At 41.0% G+C, this 25,139-nt stretch overlaps 1 protein-coding gene across 2 annotated transcripts in view; it reads right to left on the bottom strand.

Moving 5' to 3' along the window:
- The window catches only part of LOC124124176 (adenosine deaminase-like), a 42,497-nt gene extending 23,165 nt beyond the window's left edge, over nt 1-19,332 (bottom strand). The window contains exons 1-2 of one of the 2 annotated variants that reach the window (XM_048392703.1): nt 19,180-19,332; nt 12,909-13,093 (exon numbers count right to left, since the gene is read on the bottom strand). In XM_048392703.1, coding sequence (XP_048248660.1) covers nt 12,909-13,093; nt 19,180-19,218 — 224 coding nt within the window. In that variant the 5' untranslated portion in view covers nt 19,219-19,332. The remainder of the gene's footprint in view (nt 1-12,908; nt 13,094-19,179) is intronic. The other variant, XM_046487269.2, reaches the window with a different exon arrangement.
- Between the last annotated feature and the right edge of the window lie 5,807 nt (nt 19,333-25,139).

Genomic DNA, 25,139 nt, shown 5'->3' with positions numbered 1-25,139 from the left:
TCTGGGTATTTGTCTCCATGTATCTGGGTGTTTGTCTCCATGTATCTTGGTGTTTGTCTCCATGTATTTGGGTATTTGTCTCCATGTATCTTGGTGTTTGTCTCCATGTATTTGGGTATTTGTCTCCATGTATCTGGGTGTTTGTCTCCATGTATCTGGGTGTCTGTCTCCATGTATCTGGGTGTTTCTCTCCATGTATCTTGGTGTTTGTCTCCATGTATTTGGGTGTTTGTCTCCATGTATCTGGGTGTTTGTCTCCATGTATCTGGGTGTTTGTCTCAATGTGTCTGGGTGTTTGTCTCCATGTATCTGGTTATTTGTCTCCATATATCTGGGTATTTGTCTCCATGTATCTGGGTGTTTGTCTCCATGTATCTTGGTGTTTGTCTCCATGTATTTGGGTATTTGTCTCCATGTATCTTGGTGTTTGTCTCCATGTATTTGGGTATTTGTCTCCATGTATCTGGGTGTTTGTCTCCATGTATCTGGGTGTCTGTCTCCATGTATTTGGGTGTTTGTCTCCATGTATCTGGGTGTTTGTTTCCATGTATTTGGGTGTTTGTCTCCATGTATCTGGGTGTTTGTCTCCATGTATCTGGGTGTTTGTCTCCATGTATTTGGGTGTTTGTCTCCATGTATCTGGGTGTTTCTCTCCATGTATCTTGGTGTTTGTCTCCATGTATTTGGGTGTTTGTCTCCATGTATCTGGGTGTTTGTCTCCATGTATTTGGGTGTTTGTCTCCATGTATCTGGGTGTTTCTCTCCATGTATCTTGGTGTTTGTCTCCATGTATTTGGGTATTTGACTCCATGTATTTGGGTGTTTGTCTCCATGTATCTGGGTGTTTGTCTCCATGTATCTGGGTATTTGTCTCCATGTATCTGGGTGTTTGTCTCCATGTATCTGGGTGTTTGTCTCCATGTATTTGGGTGTTTGTCTCCATGTATTTGGGTGTTTGTCTCAATGTATCTTGGTGTTTGTCTCCATGTATTTGGGTGTTTGTCTCCATGTATCTGGGTGTTTGTCTCCATGTATTTGGGTGTTTGTCTCCATGTATCTGGGTGTTTCTCTCCATGTATCTTGGTGTTTGTCTCCATGTATCTGGGTATTTGACTCCATGTATTTGGGTGTTTGTCTCCATGTATCTGGGTGTTTGTCTCCATGTATCTGGGTATTTGTCTCCATGTATCTGGGTGTTTGTCTCCATGTGTCTGGGTGTTTGTCTCCATGTATCTGGTTATTTGTCTCCATGTATCTGGGTATTTGTCTCCATGTATCTGGGTGTTTGTCTCCATGTATCTTGGTGTTTGTCTCCATGTATTTGGGTATTTGTCTCCATGTATATTGGTGTTTGTCTCCATGTATTTGGGTATTTGTCTCCATGTATCTGGGTGTTTGTCTCCATGTATCTGGGTGTCTGTCTCCATGTATCTGGGTGTTTCTCTCCATGTATCTTGGTGTTTGTCTCCATGTATTTGGGTGTTTGTCTCCATGTATCTGGGTGTTTGTCTCCATGTATCTGGGTGTTTGTCTCCATGTATTTGGGTGTTTGTCTCCATGTATCTGGGTGTTTCTCTCCATGTATCTGGGTGTTTGTCTCCATGTATTTGGGTGTTTGTCTCCATGTATCTGGGTGTTTGTCTCCATGTATTTGGGTGTTTGTCTCCATGTATCTGGGTGTTTCTCTCCATGTATCTTGGTGTTTGTCTCCATGTATTTGGGTATTTGACTCCATGTATTTGGGTGTTTGTCTCCATGTATCTGGGTGTTTGTCTCCATGTATCTGGGTATTTGTCTCCATGTATCTGGGTGTTTGTCTCCATGTGTCTAGGTGTTTGTCTCCATGTATCTGGTTATTTGTCTCCATGTATCTGGGTATTTGTCTCCATGTATCTGGGTGTTTGTCTCCATGTATCTTGGTGTTTGTCTCCATGTATTTGGGTATTTGTCTCCATGTATCTTGGTGTTTGTCTCCATGTATTTGGGTATTTGTCTCCATGTATCTGGGTGTTTGTCTCCATGTATCTGGGTGTCTGTCTCCATGTATCTGGGTGTTTGTCTCCATGTATTTGGGTGTTTGTCTCCATGTATCTGGGTGTTTCTCTCCATGTATCTTGGTGTTTGTCTCCATGTATTTGGGTATTTGTCTCCATGTATTTGGGTGTTTGTCTCCATGTATCTGGGTGTTTGTCTCCATGTATCTGGGTATTTGTCTCCATGTATCTGGGTGTTTGTCTCCATGTATTTGGGTGTTTGTCTCCATGTATCTGGGTGTTTCTCTCCATGTATCTTGGTGTTTGTTTCCATGTATTTGGGTGTTTGTCTCCATGTATCTGGGTGTTTGTCTCCATGTATTTGGGTGTTTCTCTCCATGTATCTGGGTGTTTCTCTCCATGTATCTTGGTGTTTGTCTCCATGTATTTGGGTATTTGACTCCATGTATTTGGGTGTTTGTCTCCATGTATCTGGGTGTTTGTCTCCATGTATCTGGGTATTTGTCTCCATGTATCTGGGTGTTTGTCTCCATGTGTCTGGGTGTTTGTCTCCATGTATCTGGTTATTTGTCTCCATGTATCTGGGTATTTGTCTCCATGTATCTGGGTGTTTGTCTCCATGTATCTTGGTGTTTGTCTCCATGTATTTGGGTATTTGTCTCCATGTATCTTGGTGTTTGTCTCCATGTATTTGGGTATTTGTCTCCATGTATCTGGGTGTTTGTCTCCATGTATCTGGGTGTCTGTCTCCATGTATCTGGGTGTTTGTCTCCATGTATTTGGGTGTTTGTCTCCATGTATCTGGGTGTTTCTCTCCATGTATCTTGGTGTTTGTCTCCATGTATTTGGGTATTTGTCTCCATGTATTTGGGTGTTTGTCTCCATGTATCTGGGTGTTTGTCTCCATGTATCTGGGTATTTGTCTCCATGTATCTGGGTGTTTGTCTCCATGTGTCTGGGTGTTTGTCTCCATGTATCTGGTTATTTGTCTCCATGTATCTGGGTATTTGTCTCCATGTATCTGGGCGTTTGTCTCCATGTATCTTGGTGTTTGTCTCCTTGTATTTGGGCATTTGTCTCCGTGTATTTGGGTGTTTGTCTCCATGTATCTGGGTGTTTGTCTCCATGTATCTGGGTGTTTGTCTCCATGTATCTGGCTATTTGTCTCCATGTATCTGGGAAAATATCTCCATGTATCTGGGTGTTTGCTTCAATGTATCTGGGTGTTTGTTTCCATGTATCTGGGTGTTTGTCTCCATGTATCTGGGTGTTTGTCTCCATGTATGTGGGTATTTGTCTCCATGTATCTGGGTGTTTGTCTCCATGTATTTGGGTGTTTGTCTCCATGTATCTTGGTGTTTGTCTCCATGTACCTGGGTGTTTGTCTCCATGTATCTGGGTGTTTGTCTCCATGTATCTGGGTGTTTGTCTCCATGTATCTGGGTATTTGTCTCCATCTATCTGCGTGTTTGTCTCCATGTATTTGGGTATTTGTCTCCATGTATTTGGGTATTTGTCTCCATGTATTTGGGTGTTTGTCTCCATGTATCTGGGTGTTTGTCTCCATGTATCTGGGAAAATATCTCCATGTATCTGGGTGTTTGTCTCCATGTATCTGGGTATTTGTCTCCATGTATCTGGGTGTTTGTCTCAATGTGTCTGGGTGTTTGTCTCCATGTATCTGGTTATTTGTCTCCATATATCTGGGTATTTGTCTCCATGTATCTGGGTGTTTGTCTCCATGTATCTTGGTGTTTGTCTCCATGTATTTGGGTATTTGTCTCCATGTATCTTGGTGTTTGTCTCCATGTATTTGGGTATTTGTCTCCATGTATCTGGGTGTTTGTCTCCATGTATCTGGGTGTCTGTCTCCATGTATCTGGGTGTTTGTCTCCATGTATCTTGGTGTTTGTCTCCATGTATTTGGGTGTTTGTCTCCATGTATCTGGGTGTTTGTCTCCATGTATCTGGGTGTTTGTCTCCATGTATTTGGGTGTTTGTCTCCACGTATCTGGGTGTTTCTCTCCATGTATCTTGGTGTTTGTCTCCATGTATTTGGGTGTTTGTCTCCATGTATCTGGGTGTTTGTCTCCATGTATTTGGGTGTTTGTCTCCATGTATCTGGGTGTTTCTCTCCATGTATCTTGGTGTTTGTCTCCATGTATTTGGGTATTTGACTCCATGTATTTGGGTGTTTGTCTCCATGTATCTGGGTGTTTGTCTCCATGTATCTGGGTATTTGTCTTCATGTATCTGGGTGTTTGTCTCCATGTGTCTGGGTGTTTGTCTCCATGTATCTGGTTATTTGTCTCCATGTATCTGGGTATTTGTCTCCATGTATCTGGGTGTTTGTCTCCATGTATCTTGGTGTTTGTCTCCATGTATTTGGGTATTTGTCTCCATGTATCTTGGTGTTTGTCTCCATGTATTTGGGTATTTGTCTCCATGTATCTGGGTGTTTGTCTCCATGTATCTTGGTGTTTGTCTCCATGTATTTGGGTGTTTGTCTCCATGTATCTGGGTGTTTGTCTCCATGTATCTGGGTGTTTGTCTCCATGTATTTGGGTGTTTGTCTCCATGTATCTGGGTGTTTGTCTCCATGTATCTTGGTGTTTGTCTCCATGTATTTGGGTGTTTGTCTCCATGTATCTGGGTGTTTGTCTCCATATATCTGGGTATTTGTCTCCATGTATTTGGGTGTTTGTCTCCATGTATCTGGGTGTTTGTCTCCATATATCTGGGTATTTGTCTCCATGTATTTGGGTGTTTGTCTCCATGTATCTGGGTGTTTGTCTCCATGTATCTGGGTGTTTGTCTCCATGTATTTGGGTGTTTGTCTCCATGTATCTGGGTGTTTGTCTCCATGTATCTTGGTGTTTGTCTCCATGTATTTGGGTGTTTGTCTCCATGTATCTGGTTATTTGTCTCCATATATCTGGGTATTTGTCTCCATGTATCTGGGTGTTTGTCTCCATGTATCTTGGTGTTTGTCTCCATGTATTTGGGTATTTGTCTCCATGTATCTTGGTGTTTGTCTCCATGTATTTGGGTATTTGTCTCCATGTATCTGGGTGTTTGTCTCCATGTATCTGGGTGTCTGTCTCCATGTATCTGGGTGTTTGTCTCCATGTATCTTGGTGTTTGTCTCCATGTATTTGGGTGTTTGTCTCCATGTATCTGGGTGTTTGTCTCCATGTATCTGGGTGTTTGCCTCCATGTATTTGGGTGTTTGTCTCCACGTATCTGGGTGTTTCTCTCCATGTATCTTGGTGTTTGTCTCCATGTATTTGGGTGTTTGTCTCCATGTATCTGGGTGTTTGTCTCCATGTATTTGGGTGTTTGTCTCCATGTATCTGGGTGTTTCTCTCCATGTATCTTGGTGTTTGTCTCCATGTATTTGGGTATTTGACTCCATGTATTTGGGTGTTTGTCTCCATGTATCTGGGTGTTTGTCTCCATGTATCTGGGTATTTGTCTTCATGTATCTGGGTGTTTGTCTCCATGTGTCTGGGTGTTTGTCTCCATGTATCTGGTTATTTGTCTCCATGTATCTGGGTATTTGTCTCCATGTATCTGGGTGTTTGTCTCCATGTATCTTGGTGTTTGTCTCCATGTATTTGGGTATTTGTCTCCATGTATCTTGGTGTTTGTCTCCATGTATTTGGGTATTTGTCTCCATGTATCTGGGTGTTTGTCTCCATGTATCTTGGTGTTTGTCTCCATGTATTTGGGTGTTTGTCTCCATGTATCTGGGTGTTTGTCTCCATGTATCTGGGTGTTTGTCTCCATGTATTTGGGTGTTTGTCTCCATGTATCTGGGTGTTTGTCTCCATGTATCTTGGTGTTTGTCTCCATGTATTTGGGTGTTTGTCTCCATGTATCTGGGTGTTTGTCTCCATGTATTTGGGTGTTTGTCTCCATGTTTCTCGGTGTTTCTCTCCATGTATCTTGGTGTTTGTCTCCATGTATTTGGGTATTTGACTCCATGTATTTGGGTGTTTGTCTCCATTTATCTGGGTGTTTGTCTCCATGTATCTGGGTATTTGTCTCCATGTATCTGGGTGTTTGTCTCCATGTGTCTGGGTGTTTGTCTCCATGTATCTGGGTATTTGTCTCCATGTATCTGGGTGTTTGTCTCCATGTATCTTGGTGTTTGTCTCCATGTATTTGGGTATTTGTCTCCATGTATCTTGGTGTTTGTCTCCATGTATTTGGGTATTTGTCTCCATGTATCTGGGTGTTTGTCTCCAGGTATCTGGGTGTCTGTCTCCATGTATCTGGGTGTTTGTCTCCATGTATTTGGGTGTTTGTCTCCATGTATCTAGGTGTTTCTCTCCATGTATCTTGGTGTTTGTCTCCATGTATTTGGGTATTTGTCTCCATGTATTTGGGTGTTTGTCTCCATGTATCTGGGTGTTTGTCTCCATGTATCTGGGTATTTGTCTCCATGTATCTGGGTGTTTGTCTCCATGTGTCTGGGTGTTTGTCTCCATGTATCTGGTTATTTGTCTCCATGTATCTGGGTATTTGTCTCCCTGTATCTGGGCGTTTGTCTCCATGTATCTGGGTGTTTGTCTCCTTGTATTTGGGTATTTGTCTCCATGTATTTGGGTGTTTGTCTCCATGTATCTGGGTGTTTGTCTCCATGTATCTGGGTGTTTGTCTCCATGTATCTGGCTATTTGTCTCCATGTATCTGGGAAAATATCTCCATGTATCTGGGTGTTTGTTTCAATGTATTTGGGTGTTTGTTTCCATGTATCTGGGTGTTTGTCTCCATGTATCTGGGTGTTTGTCTCCATGTATGTGGGTATTTGTCTCCATGTATAAGGGTGTTTGTCTCCATGTATTTGGGTGTTTGTCTCCATGTATCTTGGTGTTTGTCTCCATGTACCTGGGTGTTTGTCTCCATGTATCTGGGTGTTTGTCTCCATGTATCTGGGTGTTTATCTCCATGTATCTGGGTGTTTGTCTCCATGTATCTGGGTGTTTGTCTCCATGTATCTGGCTATTTGTCTCCATGTATCTGGGTTTTTGTCTCCATGTATCTGGGTGTTTGTCTCCATGTATCTGGGTGTTTGTCTCCATGTATCTGGGTGTTTGTCTCCATGTATCTGGGTGTTTGTCTCCATGTATCTGGGTGTTTGTCTCCATGTATCTGGCTATTTGTCTCCATGTATCTGGGTGTTTGTCTCCATGTATCTGGGTGTTTGTCTCTATGTATCTGGGTGTTTGTCTCCATGTATCTGGGTGTTTGTCTCCATGTATCTGGGTATTTGTCTCCATGTATCTGGGTGTTTGTCTCCATGTATCTGGGTGTTTGTCTCCATGTATCTGGGTGTTTGTCTCCATGTATTTGGGTGTTTGTCTCCATGTATTTGGGTGTTTGTCTCCATGTATCTAGGTGTTTGTCTCCATGCATCTGGGTGTTTGTCTCCATGTATCTGGGTGTTTGTCTCCATCTATCTGGGTAAATGTCTCAATGTGTCTGGCTATTTGTCTCCATGTTTCTGGGTGTTTGTCTCCATGTATCTGGGTGTTTGTCTCCATCTATCTGGGTAAATGTCTCCATGTATCTGGGTGTTTGTCTCCATCTATCTGGGTAAATGTCTCCATGTATCTGGGTGTTTGTCTCCATGTATCTGGGTGTTTGTCTCCATGTATCTGGGTGTTTGTCTCCATGTATCTGGGTGTTTGTCTCCATGTATCTGGGTGTTTGTCTCCATGTATCTGGGTATTTTTCTCCATGTATCTTGGTGTTTGTCTCCATCTATCTGTGTAAATGTCTCAATGTGTCTGGCTATTTGTCTCCATGTATCTGGGTGTTTGTCTCCATGTATCTGGGTGTTTGTCTCCATCTATCTGGGTAAATGTCTCAATGTGTCTGGCTATTTGTCTCCATGTATCTGGGTGTTTGTCTCCATGTATCTGGCTATTTGTCTCCATGTATCTGGGTATTTGTCTCCATGTATCTGTGTGTTTGTCTCCATGTATCTGTGTGTTTGTCTCCATGTATCTGGGTGTTTGTCTCCTTGTATCTGGGTAAATGTCGCCATTTATCTAGGTATTTGTCTCCATGTATCTGGCTATTTGTCTCCATGTATCTGGGTGTTTGTCTCCATGTATCTGGGTGTTTGTCTCCATCTATCTGGGTAAATGTCTCCATGTATCTAGGTATTTGTCTCCATGTATCTGGCTATTTGTCTCCATGTATCTGGGTGTTTGTCTCCATGTATCTGGGTATTTGTCTCCATGTATCTGGGTATTTGTCTCCATGTATCTAGGTATTTGTTTCCATGTATCTGGCTATTTGTCTCCATGTATCTGGTTATTTGTCTCCATGTATCTGGCTATTTGTCTCCATGTATCTAGGTATTTGTCTCCATGTATCTGGCTATTTGTCTCCATGTATCTGGGTGTTTGTCTCCATGTATCTGGGTGTTTGTCTCCATGTATCTGGGTGTTTGTCTCCATGTATCTGGGTGTTTGTCTCCATGTATCTGGGTGTTTGTCTCCATGTATCTGGGTGTTTGTCTCCATGTATCTGGGTATTTGTCTCCATGTATCTGGGTATTTGTCTCCATGTATCTGTGTGTTTGTCTCCATGTATCTGGGTGTTTGTCTGGCTATTTGTCTCCATGTATCTGGCTATTTGTCTCCATGTATCTGGGTGTTTGTCTCCATGCATCTGGGTGTTTGTCTCCATGTATCTGGCTATTTGTCTCCATGTATCTGGGTATTTGTCTCCATGTATCTGGGTGTTTGTCTCCATGTATCTGGGTGTTTGTCTCCATGTATCTGGGTATTTGTCTCTATGTATCTGGCTATTTGTCTCCATGTATCTGGGTGTTTGTCTCCATGTATCTGGGTGTTTGTCTCTATGTATATGGGTGTTTGTCTCCATGTAATTGGCTATTTGTCTCCATGTATCTGGGTGTTTGTCTCCATGTATCTGGCTATTTGTCTCCATGTATCTGGGTGTTTGTCTCCATGTATCTGGGTGTTTGTCTCTATGTATATGGGTGTTTGTCTCCATGTAATTGGCTATTTGTCTCCATGTATCTGGGTGTTTGTCTCCATGTATCTGGGTGTTTGTCTCCATGTATCTGGGTATTTGTCTCCATGTATCTGGGTGTTTGTCTCCATGTATCTGGGTGTTTGTCTCCATGTATTTGGGTATTTGTCTCCATGTATCTGGGTGTTTGTCTCCATGTATCTGGGTGTTTGTCTCCATGTATCTAGCTACTTGTCTCCATGTATCTGTGTGTTTGTCTCCATGTATCTGGGTGTTTGTCTCCATGTATCTGGGTGTTTGTCTCCATGTATCTGGGTGTTTGTCTCCATGTATCTGGGTGTTTGTCTCCATGTATTTGGGTGTTTGTCTCCATGTATCTGGGTGTTTGTCTCCATGTATCTGGGTGTTTGTCTCCATGTATCTGGGTGTTTGTCTCCATGTATCTGGGTGTTTGTCTCCATGTATCTGGGTATTTGTCTCCATATATCTGGGTGTTTGTCTCTATGTATCTGGGTGTTTGTCTCCATGTATCAGGGTAAATGTCTCCATGTATCTGGGTGTTTGTCTCCATGTATCTGGGTGTTTGTCTCCATGTATCTGGGTGTTTGTCTCCATGTATTTGGGTGTTTGTCTCCATGTATCTGGGTGTTTATCTCCATGTATCTGGGTGTTTGTCTCCATCTATCTGGGTAAATGTCTCAATGTGTCTGGCTACTTGTCTCCATGTATCTGGGTGTTTGTCTCCATCTATCTGGGTAAATGTCTCCATGTATCTGGGTGTTTGTCTCCATGTATCTGGGTGTTTGTCACCATGTATCTGGGTATTTGTCTCCATGTATCTGGGTGTTTGTCTCCATGTATCTGGGTGTTTGTCTCCATGTATCTAGCTACTTGTCTCCATGTATCTGTGTGTTTGTCTCCATGTATCTGGGTGTTTGTCTCCATGTATCTGGGTGTTTGTCTCCATGTATCTGGGTGTTTGTCTCCATGTATCTGGGTGTTTGTCTCCATGTATTTGGGTGTTTGTCTCCATGTATCTGGGTGTTTGTCTCCATGTATCTGGGTGTTTGTCTCCATGTATCTGGGTGTTTGTCTCCATGTATCTGGGTGTTTGTCTCCATGTATCTGGGTATTTGTCTCCATATATCTGGGTGTTTGTCTCTATGTATCTGGGTGTTTGTCTCCATGTATCAGGGTAAATGTCTCCATGTATCTGGGTGTTTGTCTCCATGTATCTGGGTGTTTGTCTCCATGTATCTGGGTGTTTGTCTCCATGTATTTGGGTGTTTGTCTCCATGTATCTGGGTGTTTATCTCCATGTATCTGGGTGTTTGTCTCCATCTATCTGGGTAAATGTCTCAATGTGTCTGGCTACTTGTCTCCATGTATCTGGGTGTTTGTCTCCATCTATCTGGGTAAATGTCTCCATGTATCTGGGTGTTTGTCTCCATGTATCTGGGTGTTTGTCACCATGTATCTGGGTGTTTGTCTCCATGTGTCTGGGTGTTTGTCTCCATGTATCTGGGTGTTTGTCTCCATGTATTTGGGTGTTTGTCTCCATGTATCTGGGTGTTTGTCTCCATGTATTTTGGTGTTTGTCTCCATGTATCTGGGTGTTTGTCTCCATGTATCTGGGTGTTTGTCTCCATGTATTTGGGTATTTGTCTCCATGTATCTGGGTGTTTGTCTCCATGTATCTGGGTATTTGTCTCCATGTATTTGGGTATTTGTCTCCATGTATCTGGGTGTTTGTCTCTATGTATCTGGGTGTTTGTCTCCATGTATCTGGGTGTGTGTCTCCATGTATCTGGGTGTTTGTCTCCATGTCTTTGGGTGTTTGTCTCCATGTATCTGGGTGTTTGTCTCCATGTATCTGGGTGTTTGTCTCCATGTATCTGGGTGTTTGTCTCCATGTATCTGGGTGTTTGTCTCAATGTATCTGGATGTTTGTCTCCATTTATCTGGGTATTTGTCTCCATGTATGTGGGTGTTTGTCTCCATGTATCTGTGTATTTGTCTCCATGTATGTGGGTATTTGTCTCCATGTATCTGGGTATTTGTCTCTATATATCTGGGTGTTTGTCTCCATGTATCTGGGTGTTTGTCTCCATGTATCTGTTTTTTTTGTCTCCATGTATCTGGGTGTTTGTCTCCATGTATCTGGGTGTTTGTCTCCATGTATCTGGGTGTTTGTCTCCATGTATCTGGGTGTTTGTCTCCATGTATTTGGGTATTTGTCTCCATGTATCTGGGTGTTTGTCTCCATGTATCTGGGTGTTTGTCTCCATGTATCTGGGTGTTTGTCTCCATGTATCTGGGTGTTTGTCTCCATGTATCTGGCTAAATGTCTCCATGTATCTGGGTAAATGTCTCAATGTGTCTGGCTATTTGTCTCCATGTATCTGGGTATTTGTCTCCATGTATCTGGGTGTTTGTCTCCATCTATCTGGGTAAATGTCTCAATGTGTCTGGCTATTTGTCTCCATGTATCTGGGTATTTGTCTCCATGTATCTGGGTGTTTGTCTCCATCTATCTGGGTAAATGTCTCCATGTATCTGGGTGTTTGTCTCCATGTATCTGGGTGTTTATCTCCATGTATTTGGGTGTTTGTCTCTATGTATCTGAGTGTTTGTCTCCATGTATCTGGGTGTTTGTCTCCATGTATCTGGGTGTTTGTCTCCATGTATTTGGGTGTTTGTCTCCATGTATCTGGGTGTTTGTCTCCATGTATCTGGGTGTTTGTCTCCATGTATTTGGGTGTTTGTCTCCATGTATCTGGGTGTTTGTCTCCATGTATCTGGGTGTTTGTCTCCATGTATCTGCGTGTTTGTCTCCATGTATCTGGGTGTTTGTCTCCATGTATCTGGGTGTTTGTCTCCATGTATGTGGGTGTTTGTCTCCATGTATTTGGGTATTTGTTTCCATGTATCTGGGTGTTTGTCTCCATGTATCTGGGTGTTTGTCTCCATGTATCTGGGTGTTTGTCTCCATGTATCTGGGTATTTGTTTCCATGTATCTGGGTGTTTGTCTCCATGTATCTGTGTATTTTTTCTTCATGTATCTTGGTGTTTGTCTCCATGTATCTGGGTATTTGTCTCCATGTATCTGGGTGTTTGTCTCCATCTATCTGGGTAAATGTCTCAATGTATCTGTGTATTTGTCTCCATGTATCTGGGTGTTTGTCTCCATGTATCTGGGTGTTTGTCTCCATGTATCTGGGTGTTTGTCTCCATGTATCTGTGTATTTGTCTCCATGTATCTGGGTGTTTGTTTCTATGTATCTGGGTGTTTGTCTCCATCTATCTGGGTGTTTGTCTCCATGTATCTGGGTATTTGTCTCTATGTATCTGGGTGTTTGTCTCTATGTATCTGGGTATTTGTCTCCATGTATCTGGGCATTCGTCTCCATGTATCTGGGCATATGTCTCAGTGTATCTGGATATATGTCACAGTGTATCTTGGTATTCATCTCCAAGTATGTGGGTATATGTCTCAGTGTATCTGGATATATGTCACAGTGTAACTGGATATATGTCACAGTGTATCTTGGTATTTATCTCCATGTATGTGGGTATATGTCTCAGTGTATCTGGATATATGTCACAGTGTATCTGGATATATGTCACAGTGTTTCTTGGTATTTATCTCCATGTATGTGGGTATATGTCTCAGTGTATCTTGGTATTTATCCCAGGGTATGAGGGTATTGTATCTGGGTATATGTCGCAAAGTATCTGGGTATTGTGTCAGTGTAACACAAGTGAAAACCAACAAGTTCAACATTAACAGGACTACGATACAACAAAACTAAGGTCAATCTTAGGAGTTTTCGTCCTGTACTTCGCAATGAGGGTCAATGGTCAAGCTGACCTTAACCTTGGTATTGAGGTTATCTTACGCAAACACTGGCGAGAAGGTGGCAAAGCTTTGCAGGAGGCGGTCGAGGGTTGAGGGTTTTGAAATAACGATCTGCTGTTTCAGGGTCTGGACGGTGTGGCAGTGGGGGATGAGTCCCCGGGACGCCGCAACGTCCACGATTGTCTGGTGTCTGGCCGCACCATCCATGTGCACGTGCAGCTCCACCTGAAACAGCAGAAATAGAACCGTAGCACGTCTGACATCGCAGAAGTAGTTCATTGCACACAAAGAAAATTCAAAGCCCTTTTCAATTGCAGCCTTTACATTTGGTATGTTCTACCTAAACGCATTTAGGTCCAAATGTCAGCATCGTCCTTTCTTCTGGTGTCAATAAAAGTTGTTAATCCAGGAGAATAAGAAGTCTAGGTTATGCGCCGAACAGATTCCATTCTGCGTTGATGAGTATTCCCTTCCTAGTAAGTCTAGGTTATGCGCCGAAACAGATTCCATTCTGCGTTGATGAGTATTCCCTTCCTAGTAAGCCTCTATTAGCTGTAGGTTACACATTTTACATAACCTAATGTTTTTTTATTTTGGAATATCTTCCTGTTTCAATATTTAATTCATGTGATGAGCGCCTGAATCTAGAAAATGCAATTCTATATTTGTACAAGAGTGGTTTCAAAAGATATTCTGTAGTTATAAAATGTGTTTTAAACAAACTAAAGTCTTGACTTTTCGACGATAATGCTAATGTAACAGTGCTAAAATTGCTATATTTTATTCAACTTTTTGTGAAATTCGCCTTCAATTCATAAGTTGTCGGTTAACCATTTAAGACCTGTTGGTACATACTAGCGATAAGAAATTGCATAACAACATCTGGCACTTCAGATTTACGCCGCCACAATCAGGTCGGCCGGCGAGACTTTAATTACATGTTGAATAACAACTAGTAGTGGTCAGCGCGTTCGGCACTTACCAGTGTACCGTTATCAGCTATTTAGCGTCAACTGACCAAACTAGAAAATTGAAAACGCGAAACCAAACACGAGCTGAGTGATTCTATCGGCATTTATAATCTTCTATTACGCAACTTTCCAAACTGACCGTGGGCTTTGGCTATTAACAGACCAAACCCATCATACAAAATTGTATAACATGTCCAGTCTTTATTAGTCCAAAGTCTCAAATTTCAAACTGGACACGCTCGTGTAGACTTGCCTTCAGATTAACAAAGGAGGTCTCAGGTATAAATATAGGGGGAAATTGACTGTTAGTCATTCCTGCTTTGCCTGAGAACCTCTCTCTGTTTGTCTTTGAAGGTAAGTCACTTTTACTTGTTACTTTGGCATTTAGGTTGAACTTTGCTTAAAATTGTCTTTTAAAATTGTCTTTAATTTTGTATGAATATCTTGCTTGAACAATGAACTTATACTCTATGTATTCGAAATGCCGTGCGAATCTAAGCTGCATATTATTCAAGTTTTACTGACACAAATTAACTACAGTACTTTATATGCGTGCGTCGCATGTAGAAATATTACTATTCCACAATCAGCGTTCGTATCCCACATGTTTACTTATCGGGTTAAAACTACTAGGCAAATACATTTGTAATTAGTAATCACAGGTGTCGTGGATGCTTCATAATTATCATGTTTTAATGTGAACAGCGTGCATTATAATAATGTATGAATTATTTGTCCATGTATCGGTAGGACCACTATTCATATGTGTGTCGGGTTATTTACCTTATTGTATGCTGTATCGTTAGTAGAGTGGTTTTATAATGCAACAACGTTAAATGCGTCAATATGCATTAACATGATCCAGTTACTCGATATAATTTACGTTATGTATATTTGTTTGCGTTCTTATGCCTGATAAATACGGTTCAAGAATATAACTTATATCCCATGTTCATGCATCAAATATATTCTTTATATACAAAACCAGATCAGTGCAAGTACAGCAAAGTATATTATTCTTATCTGTAGCCCAAAATATTTCTTATTAGGTAACTACTTTGTGAGGGCATAGCACTAGACCACAATACTCGAACGTAACTTCTGTTCTAGATAAATGCACACAAATTAAGCAATGCCTGATAAATTTATGTTTTCCAATTTATGCATATTACTTCCATTCGGTAAGATGAATGGACGCTGTATAGAATATCTCAGATGCTATACTTTTAGCATAATTTGGACGCTACAGATAACGTAGTAGTTTTATGTTGTAGAATAGTTATAATGAAACAGGCTTTCCTATAGCAGTGTTTATATCCATTTCTAAATTACAGTTCACAAGCAATTTCTCTGTTTGGCGAAATCTCCAATAAGGTTCATAAACATTCACAATAGAATATACGTTCACTAATAATCAGTTTTAATTCATGTATATTTCAAGTTTCAAATACGGTGTTCATTCATGTGTGATTTGTATAAGCTCGGCCCGCATAGCGCGGCATGCACAGGCGGCACCGCTCATTGTTATATAACGGCACACTCACCAGCGCTCGGCAGTGACGTCACGTACCGTATTTAATCATTTTTGCGCATAGCTGTTATCTGAATTTAGTATAATGTATTCAGTCATTGAATGCAGGTCCCATTATTATTTACCGTATTAAATCTTGTGTTCACTATTTAACTCTGGAGTGTACACCTGAATCAGCTATAGTTCATGACGTCACATTACCGTATTTAATGTAAAATAAGTCATTAGACATGTCATTGTTCAAGAAAGGTGTTGTTATAATCTTTCATATGATTGCTTTTTGTAAACATTGTTCAGATGTTATTTATGAGTACCTTAAATATATATATCAAACATTATGAGTAATTATCAATGAGTAATTTAATTTGAATTGATTATAATGTCTGCATTATATCAAATGTTCACTGCTATGATGTAAATGAATATCCAATGAGTTGAGCTTACACTTTACACTTTGTTATTATTTTACAAATGGTATTTTAATTATAAATGTGTTACGTAATCTTATGCAATGTTATATTAGGCTGTAACTTGAATGGGTACTGATACGTCTCTGAAGTTAATGCATTGTTCTCAAAGTGAGATCACATAACAAGCAACTGTTTATTAACTCATGCATATTATATAACAAAGAATATCTTAACAGTTTTGGTATCACTGCTTAATTATTTGTCTGATTATGTCTTTGTGTTTGATGATGAAGGAGATTGTCCGACTATGTCTATATGCTTGATGATGATGAAAACATTTAATAAAGAATTCCTGCTTTGCCTGAGAACCTCTCTCTGTTTGTCTTTGAAGGTGTGTTGATCCCGTGGCTAATTCCCCCCGAAAGCATTCTAGGTTTTGATCAGTTTTAGTGTAAAAACTAACTCTGTTTCACTAACAAAAAATACCGCTTTGTATCTTCAGAACAATCTACATTTTGACTTTGCCAAGCATAGACTAAGCCTAAATCATTGATGAGCTTTTGAACTGACGAAACCAAGTTTTGCTTTCCATTTTTGTCATACAATACCGTCATTTCATAACTCTTCATTTGGTATCTATCATTTGGCATCCTAAATAGCCTCAACCAATACTTTATGACTTTTATTTGTGCAATTATATATAGTGGAAACCTACCACATTCACCATATTGGGGGTGTTTATCTTTACTACGAGATATCTTTTTCATGCATATACATGCACCCTTTCAATCAAAGCTAACTGATGAACACTCCAAACCTCACCGGTACCCCCATATAATAGAATTGGCTTTTATTTTTGCATCCAAAATTTAAAAAAGAATGATTAATATTTACACTCTCAATAGATCTGAGACGTTTATGACACATATTGAGAATTGTCTTTGCTTGTGTTGAAGCCTGTATTGAATGAAGATACTAAGATCATTTTAATGAAAGATGTACTCCCAAATACTTATAGCTTGCAACCACGTCTTTGTAAAACCGTTTCTCCCGTTTTGATAACATACCGCCGTTTCTATATACAATAACAATAACTTCGGTCTTTCTTGTGTTAACGCTTAAATCAAATTGTTCACAAAATTGCTCAAGCACATTTATCTGACTTTGAAGTCCGGGTACAGTACTCGAAATCATTACGACATCATCGGCAAACAGAAGCAAACATATTTTTACAATATCTAGGTGTAGCTGTATACCACCTTTGCAATTATTTTTGTATTTCTTCTGCCAGATCGTTAATAAAGAAAACCAGCTTGTGCGTGCCTCATCTATTTTCTTGTTCAGCCCCAAATACTTATCGTCTATTATTGATATCTAAGAATATATTACTAAGTATGCTTAATAATGGAGGCCTCTGTAGTTGTTGGTATCATTTACATTACCTTGTTTGTGAAGAGGAATGATAATGCCCACTGGCCAATCTTTGGGAAAATTGGAATTTTCAAAAACAGCAATAAACAAAACTTCTAAATATGGGACAATTATATCTGATGAACTCTTCAAAAACTTGGGTATTACGTTATCAATACCATGAGATTTTTCTTTTTTCAATTTGTGTATACTTGAAGTGATTTCTTCTCTTGAAGTAGGAAAATCTAATACATCAGCTACTAAACTAGCCTCCTCTAAGTCTCTGAAATGTTTATACCAGGTATCTATGTTTATATTATTATTATTATTAACCTGTCTTTTGCCATCCAAGTTTTAGAGTAGACCAGAACTGTTTTGGATAATTAATGCTGCTTTCTAGTCATCTCGCGGAATCGCCTTGTATTGCCTTGTTTTACTCCTGCACGTACTATTATACTTATGTCTAGCCTGGGTGTAAATTGATGAGGATACTGCAACTTTACTTTTTTTCTGAATCTATTCAAGCACCTACATCTTCCCTTCTGAGGAATTCACAGTCAATATCCAACCATTTCCTATCTGCCATACTTCGACCAACCTCCCTTCTCTAGACATACCAGCGTTACACAATGCTTCAAGCAAACATTGCACACTTCACTGATATCAGTTAATGCCACTTCCATTGATCTGTGAAGTAATTCCTGCACACTATCGTGGTAAAAAGCATCTTGCAATCGATCGTTCTTATCATAATCCCACACAAACCTGAAACAATCACCTGTATTACTAGGTGTGTTCAAATATTTATAAACGTTTGACATTTTGTTTAGAATATTTTGAGACAATTGTCGAAGAGCAAGTTGGATTTAGAAATGGTAAGTATTGATACTATGTTTATACAGACTAATACAGACCAATACGTTCAAACAAAAGAAGGCAAGTAAGGACTATTTATAGATTTTTCAAATGCGTTCGAATCTATGTGTAAAACAAAATCTGGTCACTATTTCGTCATCATAATATAAGTAATTAATTGAGAAAACTGTTGTTTAATATTCATAAAGATGTAAAATCATGGGTTAAAAACTGTGTTTACCCTGAGGCTTGTACTTGAAATGCTTGTGTGATAAGGGTTTTAAATCCTTTTCTACTTTAATTTATCATTAATGAGTGAAACAAATCAACCGCTATACGCGCTGCAATAGGTCTAAAAATAGCCACGGGGGAAATACAGATTATAGAAGTTATAAATAGAACACAGTGGCAGTGAAGAAAGCACACATACTGTTACGCTGTTCCAGAGGTCAACACTAAACATGGTTCTCGCTGGCTATCGGCCCTGCAAGACAGCGGCCTTTGAGGCTCATGACCTCTCTCATTGAAACACACTAAACGTGGACACGCATAAAACATGACACTAAATATAAATAGGTGATTGTATGTCTTCAAAATAACATAACAGACAAATAACACGTCTGTACTCAAATTATTTCTCGATACATTCATCTGGCATGTTGTAAAGTCTAATGTGAAATATGAGACAAATGGCGCATGGTGATGTATTATTGACTTCGTGGACTTTGATAAGATATCTTCATTTAGCTTGCATGGGTCAGCTTGCTTTAGACGTGTCTGTGATTGACTCGATAGGAGATTACGTGTACAGGCTACATGGCCTGTGATTGACTCGATAGGAGATTACGTGTACAGGCTACGTGGCCTGTTACAACAGCCAGGGAGAACAGACACGGTTGTAATGTACATGCAGGACATGAGAGTACGAGCCCATGTCCCAGTTCTTCTCTAATTGTCCTAGGCAGCCTCTGTGACCTCACTCGCGGAAATTTACCGGCTTATGAGTGAATAGGCTTTGTAAATCGCTTCGCATATTTTGAGGTCTAAAGTGACTTCACTTTAGATGACATGAAAACGACAGTAAATGACATACATTGTGGTGTGAGACGAATACTTCATGGATAGTTTGATTACCTTGAGTGGGAACTTAGACGCTATATGTTGCCGCTCCATGTTAGCTAGAGTTGCACCCCTTGTCAGGACAACGCCACCGCAGAGTCGTGAATCAGGGCGACACTTCAGAGGAATGTTGGGCGATACTGTCACGTGTTTTTATACGCAGAAACCCGCGTGTCAATATGCTGTTAGCCCCGTTCTTCATATTTCTGCAATAATCGGTGCTTTCTGTCACCTCACTCTTGAAAAGTGAGTGATTTGTTTTTGTAACAATGTCCAACTTCACCATACCAGCTCTCTGCACTTACTCTGCACTCTGCACTTACTCTCCACTCTGCACTTACACTCCACTCACTCTGCACTTACTCTGCACGTACTCTGCAGTCTCCACTTACTATGCACTTACTCTGCACTCACTCTCCACTTACTATGCACTCTGCACTTACTCTGCACTCATCACTTACTCTGCACGTACTCTGCAGTCTCCACTTACTATGCACTTACTCTGCACTCACTCTCCACTTACTATGCACTCTGCACTTACTCTGCACTCTTCACTTACTCTGCACGTACTCTGCAGTCTCCACTTACTATGCACTTACTCTGCACTCTCTCTCCATTTACTATGCACTCTGCACTTACTCTGCACTCTTCACTTACTCTGCACGTACTCTGCAATCTCCACTTACTATGCACTTACTCTGCAATTACTCTGCACTCACTCTCCACTAACTATGCACTTACTCTGCACACTGCACTTACTCTCCACATACTCTCCACTTACTCTCCACTTACTATGCACTCTGCACTCACTCTGCACTTACTGTGCACTCACTCTCCACTTACTATGCACTCTGCACTTACTCTGCACTCTCCACTTACTCTGCACTCATTCTCCACTTACTATGCACTCTGCACTTACTCTGCACTCTCCATTTACTGTGCACTTACTCTACACATACTCTCCACTCTGCACTTACTCTGCACTCTCCACTTACTGTGCACTCACTCTCCACTTACTATGCACTCTGCACTTACTCTGCACTCTCCACTTACTGTGCACTCACTCTCCACTTACTATGCACTCTGCACTTACTCTGCACTCATTCTCCACTTACTATGCACTCTGCACTTACTTTGCACTCTCCACTTACTGTGCACTCACTCTCCACTTACTATGCACTCTGCACTTACTTTGCACTCTCCACTTACTGTGCACTCACTCTCCACTCACTATGCACTTACTCTGCACACTGCACTTACTCTCCACTTACTATGCACTTACTCTCCACATACTCTCCACTTACTATGCACTCTGTACTTACTCTGCACTCTGTACTTACTATGCATTCACTCTCCACTCACTATGCACTTACTCTGCACACTGCACTTACAGTCCACTTACTCTCCACTTACTATGCACTTACTCTGCACACTGCACTTACACTCCACTTACTCTCCACTTACTATGCACTTACTCTGCACACTGCACTTACTCTGCACTCACTCTCCACTTACTATGCACTCTGTACTTACTCTGCACACTGCACTTACTCTGCACTCACTCTCCACTTACTATGCACTTACTTTGCACACTGCACTTACTCTCCACTTACTATGCACTTACTCTGCACACTGCACTTACTCTCCACATACTCTCCACTCTGTACTTACTCTGCACTCTCCACTTACTGTGCACTCACTCTCCACTTACTATGCACTCTGCACTTACTTTGCACTCTCCACTTACTCTGCACTCACTCTCCACTTACTATGCACTTACTCTGCACTTACTCTGCACTCACTCTCCACTTACTATGCACTTACTCTGCACAATGCACTTACTCTCCACTTACTATGCACTCTGTTCTTACTCTGCACTCTCCACTTTCTGTGCACTCACTATCCACTTACTATGCACTCTGTACTAACTCTGCAATCTCCACTTACTGTGCACTCACTCTCCACTTACTATGCACTCTGCACTTACTCTGCACTCTCCACTTACTGTGCACTCACTCTCCACTAACTATGCACTCTGCACTTACTCTGCACTTACTCTCCACTTACTATGCACTCTGCACTTACTCTGCACTCTCCACTTACTGTGCACTCACTCTCCACTTACTCTGCACTCTCCACTTACTCTGCACTCACTCTCCACTTACTATGCACTCTGCACTTACTCTGCACTCTCCACTTACTGTGCACTCACTCTCCACTTACTATGCACTCTGCACTTACTCTGCACTCTGCACATACTCTGCACTCTGCACTTACTCTCCACTCTGTACTTACTCTCCACATACTCTCCACTTACTGTGCACTCACTCTCCACTAACTATGCACTCTGCACTTACTCTGCACTCTCCACTTACTGTGCACTCACTCTCCACTTACTATGCACTCTGCACTTACTTTGCACTCTCCACTCTGCACTTACTCTCCACATACCCCGCACTTACTCTCCACTCTGCACTTACTCTCCACATACTCTGCACTTACTCTCCACTCTGCACTCACTCTCCACTTACTATGCACTCTGCACTTACTCTGCACTCTCCACTTACTGTGCACTCACTCTCCACTTACTATGCACTCTGCACTTACTTTGCACTCTCCACTCTGCACTTACTCTCCACTCTGCACTTACTCTCCACATACCCCGCACTTACTCTCCACTTACTCTGCACTCTGCACTTACTCTCCACTCTGCACTTACACTACACTTACTCTCCTCTCTGCACTTACTCTGCACATGCGGAGTAACACAAATAGTAGAACACGACACTTTGGCGGAGACCACGCACGTATTGAGCTGACAGATGATGCCTACATCCACTATACCCCGGTGAATGAACCCACTGAACCACTCTAGCATTTGTCCTCACGTGGAGCGGATGTTTACAACGCAATACATGCTTTACATGTAATGGCTGTGTACTTCTCGAGGACATATAAACCGTGTACATCTAAAGCAATATACACTGTGTATTCTTCGAGGTGATATCTACACTCCTATAAACGCAAAACAGTTTATTGATGGACGTAAGACACAATAACTGGACATCTGAAACTACATGAGTGATGACGCATTCCAAACAAGGCAACAGTGGACACATGTCCAGTCTCAGGGCGCGAGTTCCAGTATGGCTTCAAACATCCGAGGTCACAAAGTGCATCTGATGCTAATGTCACTGCAGTCAAGGCTGGTGAAAACAGAATTTCAAGCCCGAAATTTGCCAGTACACACTGCCGCAACTCAACTGTGGGAAATGTTTCACGAACATTATGATCATCTTATTGTTTCACGGACAATACGTTCGTATTATCAAATATCACTGCGATGTTGTGTAGCGAAAAGATAACGCGCGGCCTTAAATTCTGTGTAATTAAAGATCACGCACATGAACGCGAAACTTCAAGTGAATTTGGAGTCCGGCGCTAGCGATCATTACCGGCGACCTCCCCAGTACGGCAGTATCAACATAATTACCGGCGACCTCCCCAGTACGGCAGTATCAACATCATTACCGGCGACCTCCCAAGTACGGCAGAATCAACATCATTACCGGCGACCTCCCCAGTACGGCAGAATCAACATCATTACCGGCGACCTCCCCAGTACGGCAGTATCAACATCATTACCGGCGACCTCCCTAGTACGGCAGTATCAACATCATTACCGGCGACCTCCCCAGTACGGCAGTATCAACATCATTACCGGCGACCTCCCCAGTACGGCAGAATCAACAGAGGTAGTGTTGCCCTTCGGTGCACTTCAGAACATTTAGGGAATAGTTTGGTTTCTAACTTTGCAGTTTTGTGACTGGTAACTTGCATTATGTCAGTTCGAACGGAAGTAGTCCTAGTGCTCAGCCTCGTCCCACAGTGGTCTGGTCAGCTGAACAGCCACACTGTCTGGCAGCGACATCGACAACCAACTGACATCATATCAAAATAATATATTGTTCTTGTCCTCAAATACAACACTCCGATCTTTGCGGCCTATGGTCAGCTGTTAGGGCCACACCCTTCACAGGACGCCTTGCTTTCAGACGGGTTCATGGAGCCAGTTTTTGACGGCTGATGTTGAAATTCGCCTTTATGTTATTAGACGGAATTTTTAATAACAGGATCAGATTTGAATCTATTGCGTGGTGTAATGAATATAAAGAGACGATGTTGTCCAGATGTCGTTTTTAGGCTTGCAACGCCCAGATCTCATTGCAACCCCACCTGTTTAAGGGTACTTGTCTCACAGTTGAGAAATTACACTTTTTGAGTGAGTGAGTGAGTTGTGTTTAACGCCGCTTTTAACATTATTCCAGTAATATCACGGACTGTCAGCTTAATGGGGGAGGGAGGTCCGAAGTGATGTGGGTCTTAGACGATTACTTCTTCGGTGAAACCCACGAGCACGGGTATGGTGCTGACAAATCTAGAAACATGATCGGGGCGAACCGGGATTCGAACCCACAATCATAGGTTTCTGGCGTGCCCAAGGGACGCAACAGCGAAAGACTACTTGGGTAACTGATGTGAAAAAATGTTATTCAATAGTGGTTTTTGAAATGTTTGGTATGATCAATTTGTACAATCTGAAAGTGTATTTACCAATTCTTTTCCACGGAGACTAAAAGATATTTATCTGCAATCATGGTCATTTGCGTTTACATCATTGAATAAATCTTTATATCATAGAATTATGAAAACATATATACACTGAACAGTATCTGTTTTATGTAAATATACAGAAATACCGCAATTCATTGGCAAGATTTCGATGTTTATCCCATGATTTATGCATCGAGAGTGGGAGATACACAAGAAGTGCAAGGCCGGAATGATATATAAAATGTGTAATAGCCAAGATATAGAGGATGGATATCACTTTGTACTTGTATGTCCATTGTACTCCACTGTGAGACAAAAAATATATACCTGTATACTACTTTAATGATCCAGATATGGTGAAATTCCGACAATCGTTAAACAGTCTAGATAAATTAATAATACAAAACTTAGACATGTATATATTCCGCGCACACTGTTATATAGAACCACATTTGTAAATAATAGTTGAAGTTAATAGTTAAGTGCTTGAGTAAAGATTGAATGAATGTTGAATTGTGGCGCCTTAGACGACAGGGCCACATGTGCCCCCCCCCCCCACACACACACACACTTGTTGGTATTTGATACTTGGGATACTGACCCGCCAAAATCGTACCCATAATCGTTTATTTCGTCTGCCTATTGAGAGAAACTGTCTAGGAGGCATTTAAAGCGTGTGCTGAGCTCAAATGCATAAGTGATTGTGAGTACCGCCACAGCCTACACGCTTTGGCACCAAAGCCTAATAGTGCTACTTTGGAAGCATTATTTTGAAGAAAAAAAAATGTCTCGTAATTTCGTTTATTTCCTCGTTATTTCGATTATTTTCGTAAGTTTTTTTAAATGAACTTGAAATAACGAGAAAATAATTGAAATAACGAGAAAAATTCCAAATTTCGAGTGTTTGTTACAGACTTGAAATAACGAGAAAATAATCGAAATTACGAGAGAATAATCGAATATATACTAATTGTTAATGCAAGTGAAGTATGAAAGACAAAGAAGTAGAAATTTTGAGTTTATTAAATAAATTTGAAATTACGAAAATATATTCAAAATAGCGCGAAAAACTTGAAATTTTGAGAAAAAAGTGTAATAACGAGAAATTTCAATTTAAAAGAAAAATATATGCTACCAAAGTATAACAATTTGGCATTCGTACATCACGTGCTGTTCATGCATGATGCCCAATTTCGTTGTGATAAGAAATTGCGTTACGATATTGCAAAAGTACACCGCAACGATAGCAACATCAAAAGTCCCCGTCTTTGTTGTGGGTAGTATATACTTCAGCATTGGTAACAGAAGTACAAATTACATTTACAATAGCGACTCCCGTAGAGACCAGGGTTCACAATCAG

Source organism: Haliotis rufescens, unplaced genomic scaffold (genome assembly GCF_023055435.1).
Source record: "Haliotis rufescens isolate VD_foot unplaced genomic scaffold, xgHalRufe1.0.p SCAF_1, whole genome shotgun sequence".
Lineage (NCBI taxonomy): Eukaryota > Metazoa > Mollusca > Gastropoda > Lepetellida > Haliotidae > Haliotis > Haliotis rufescens.
This window is presented reverse-complemented; position numbering and strand designations above follow the sequence as displayed.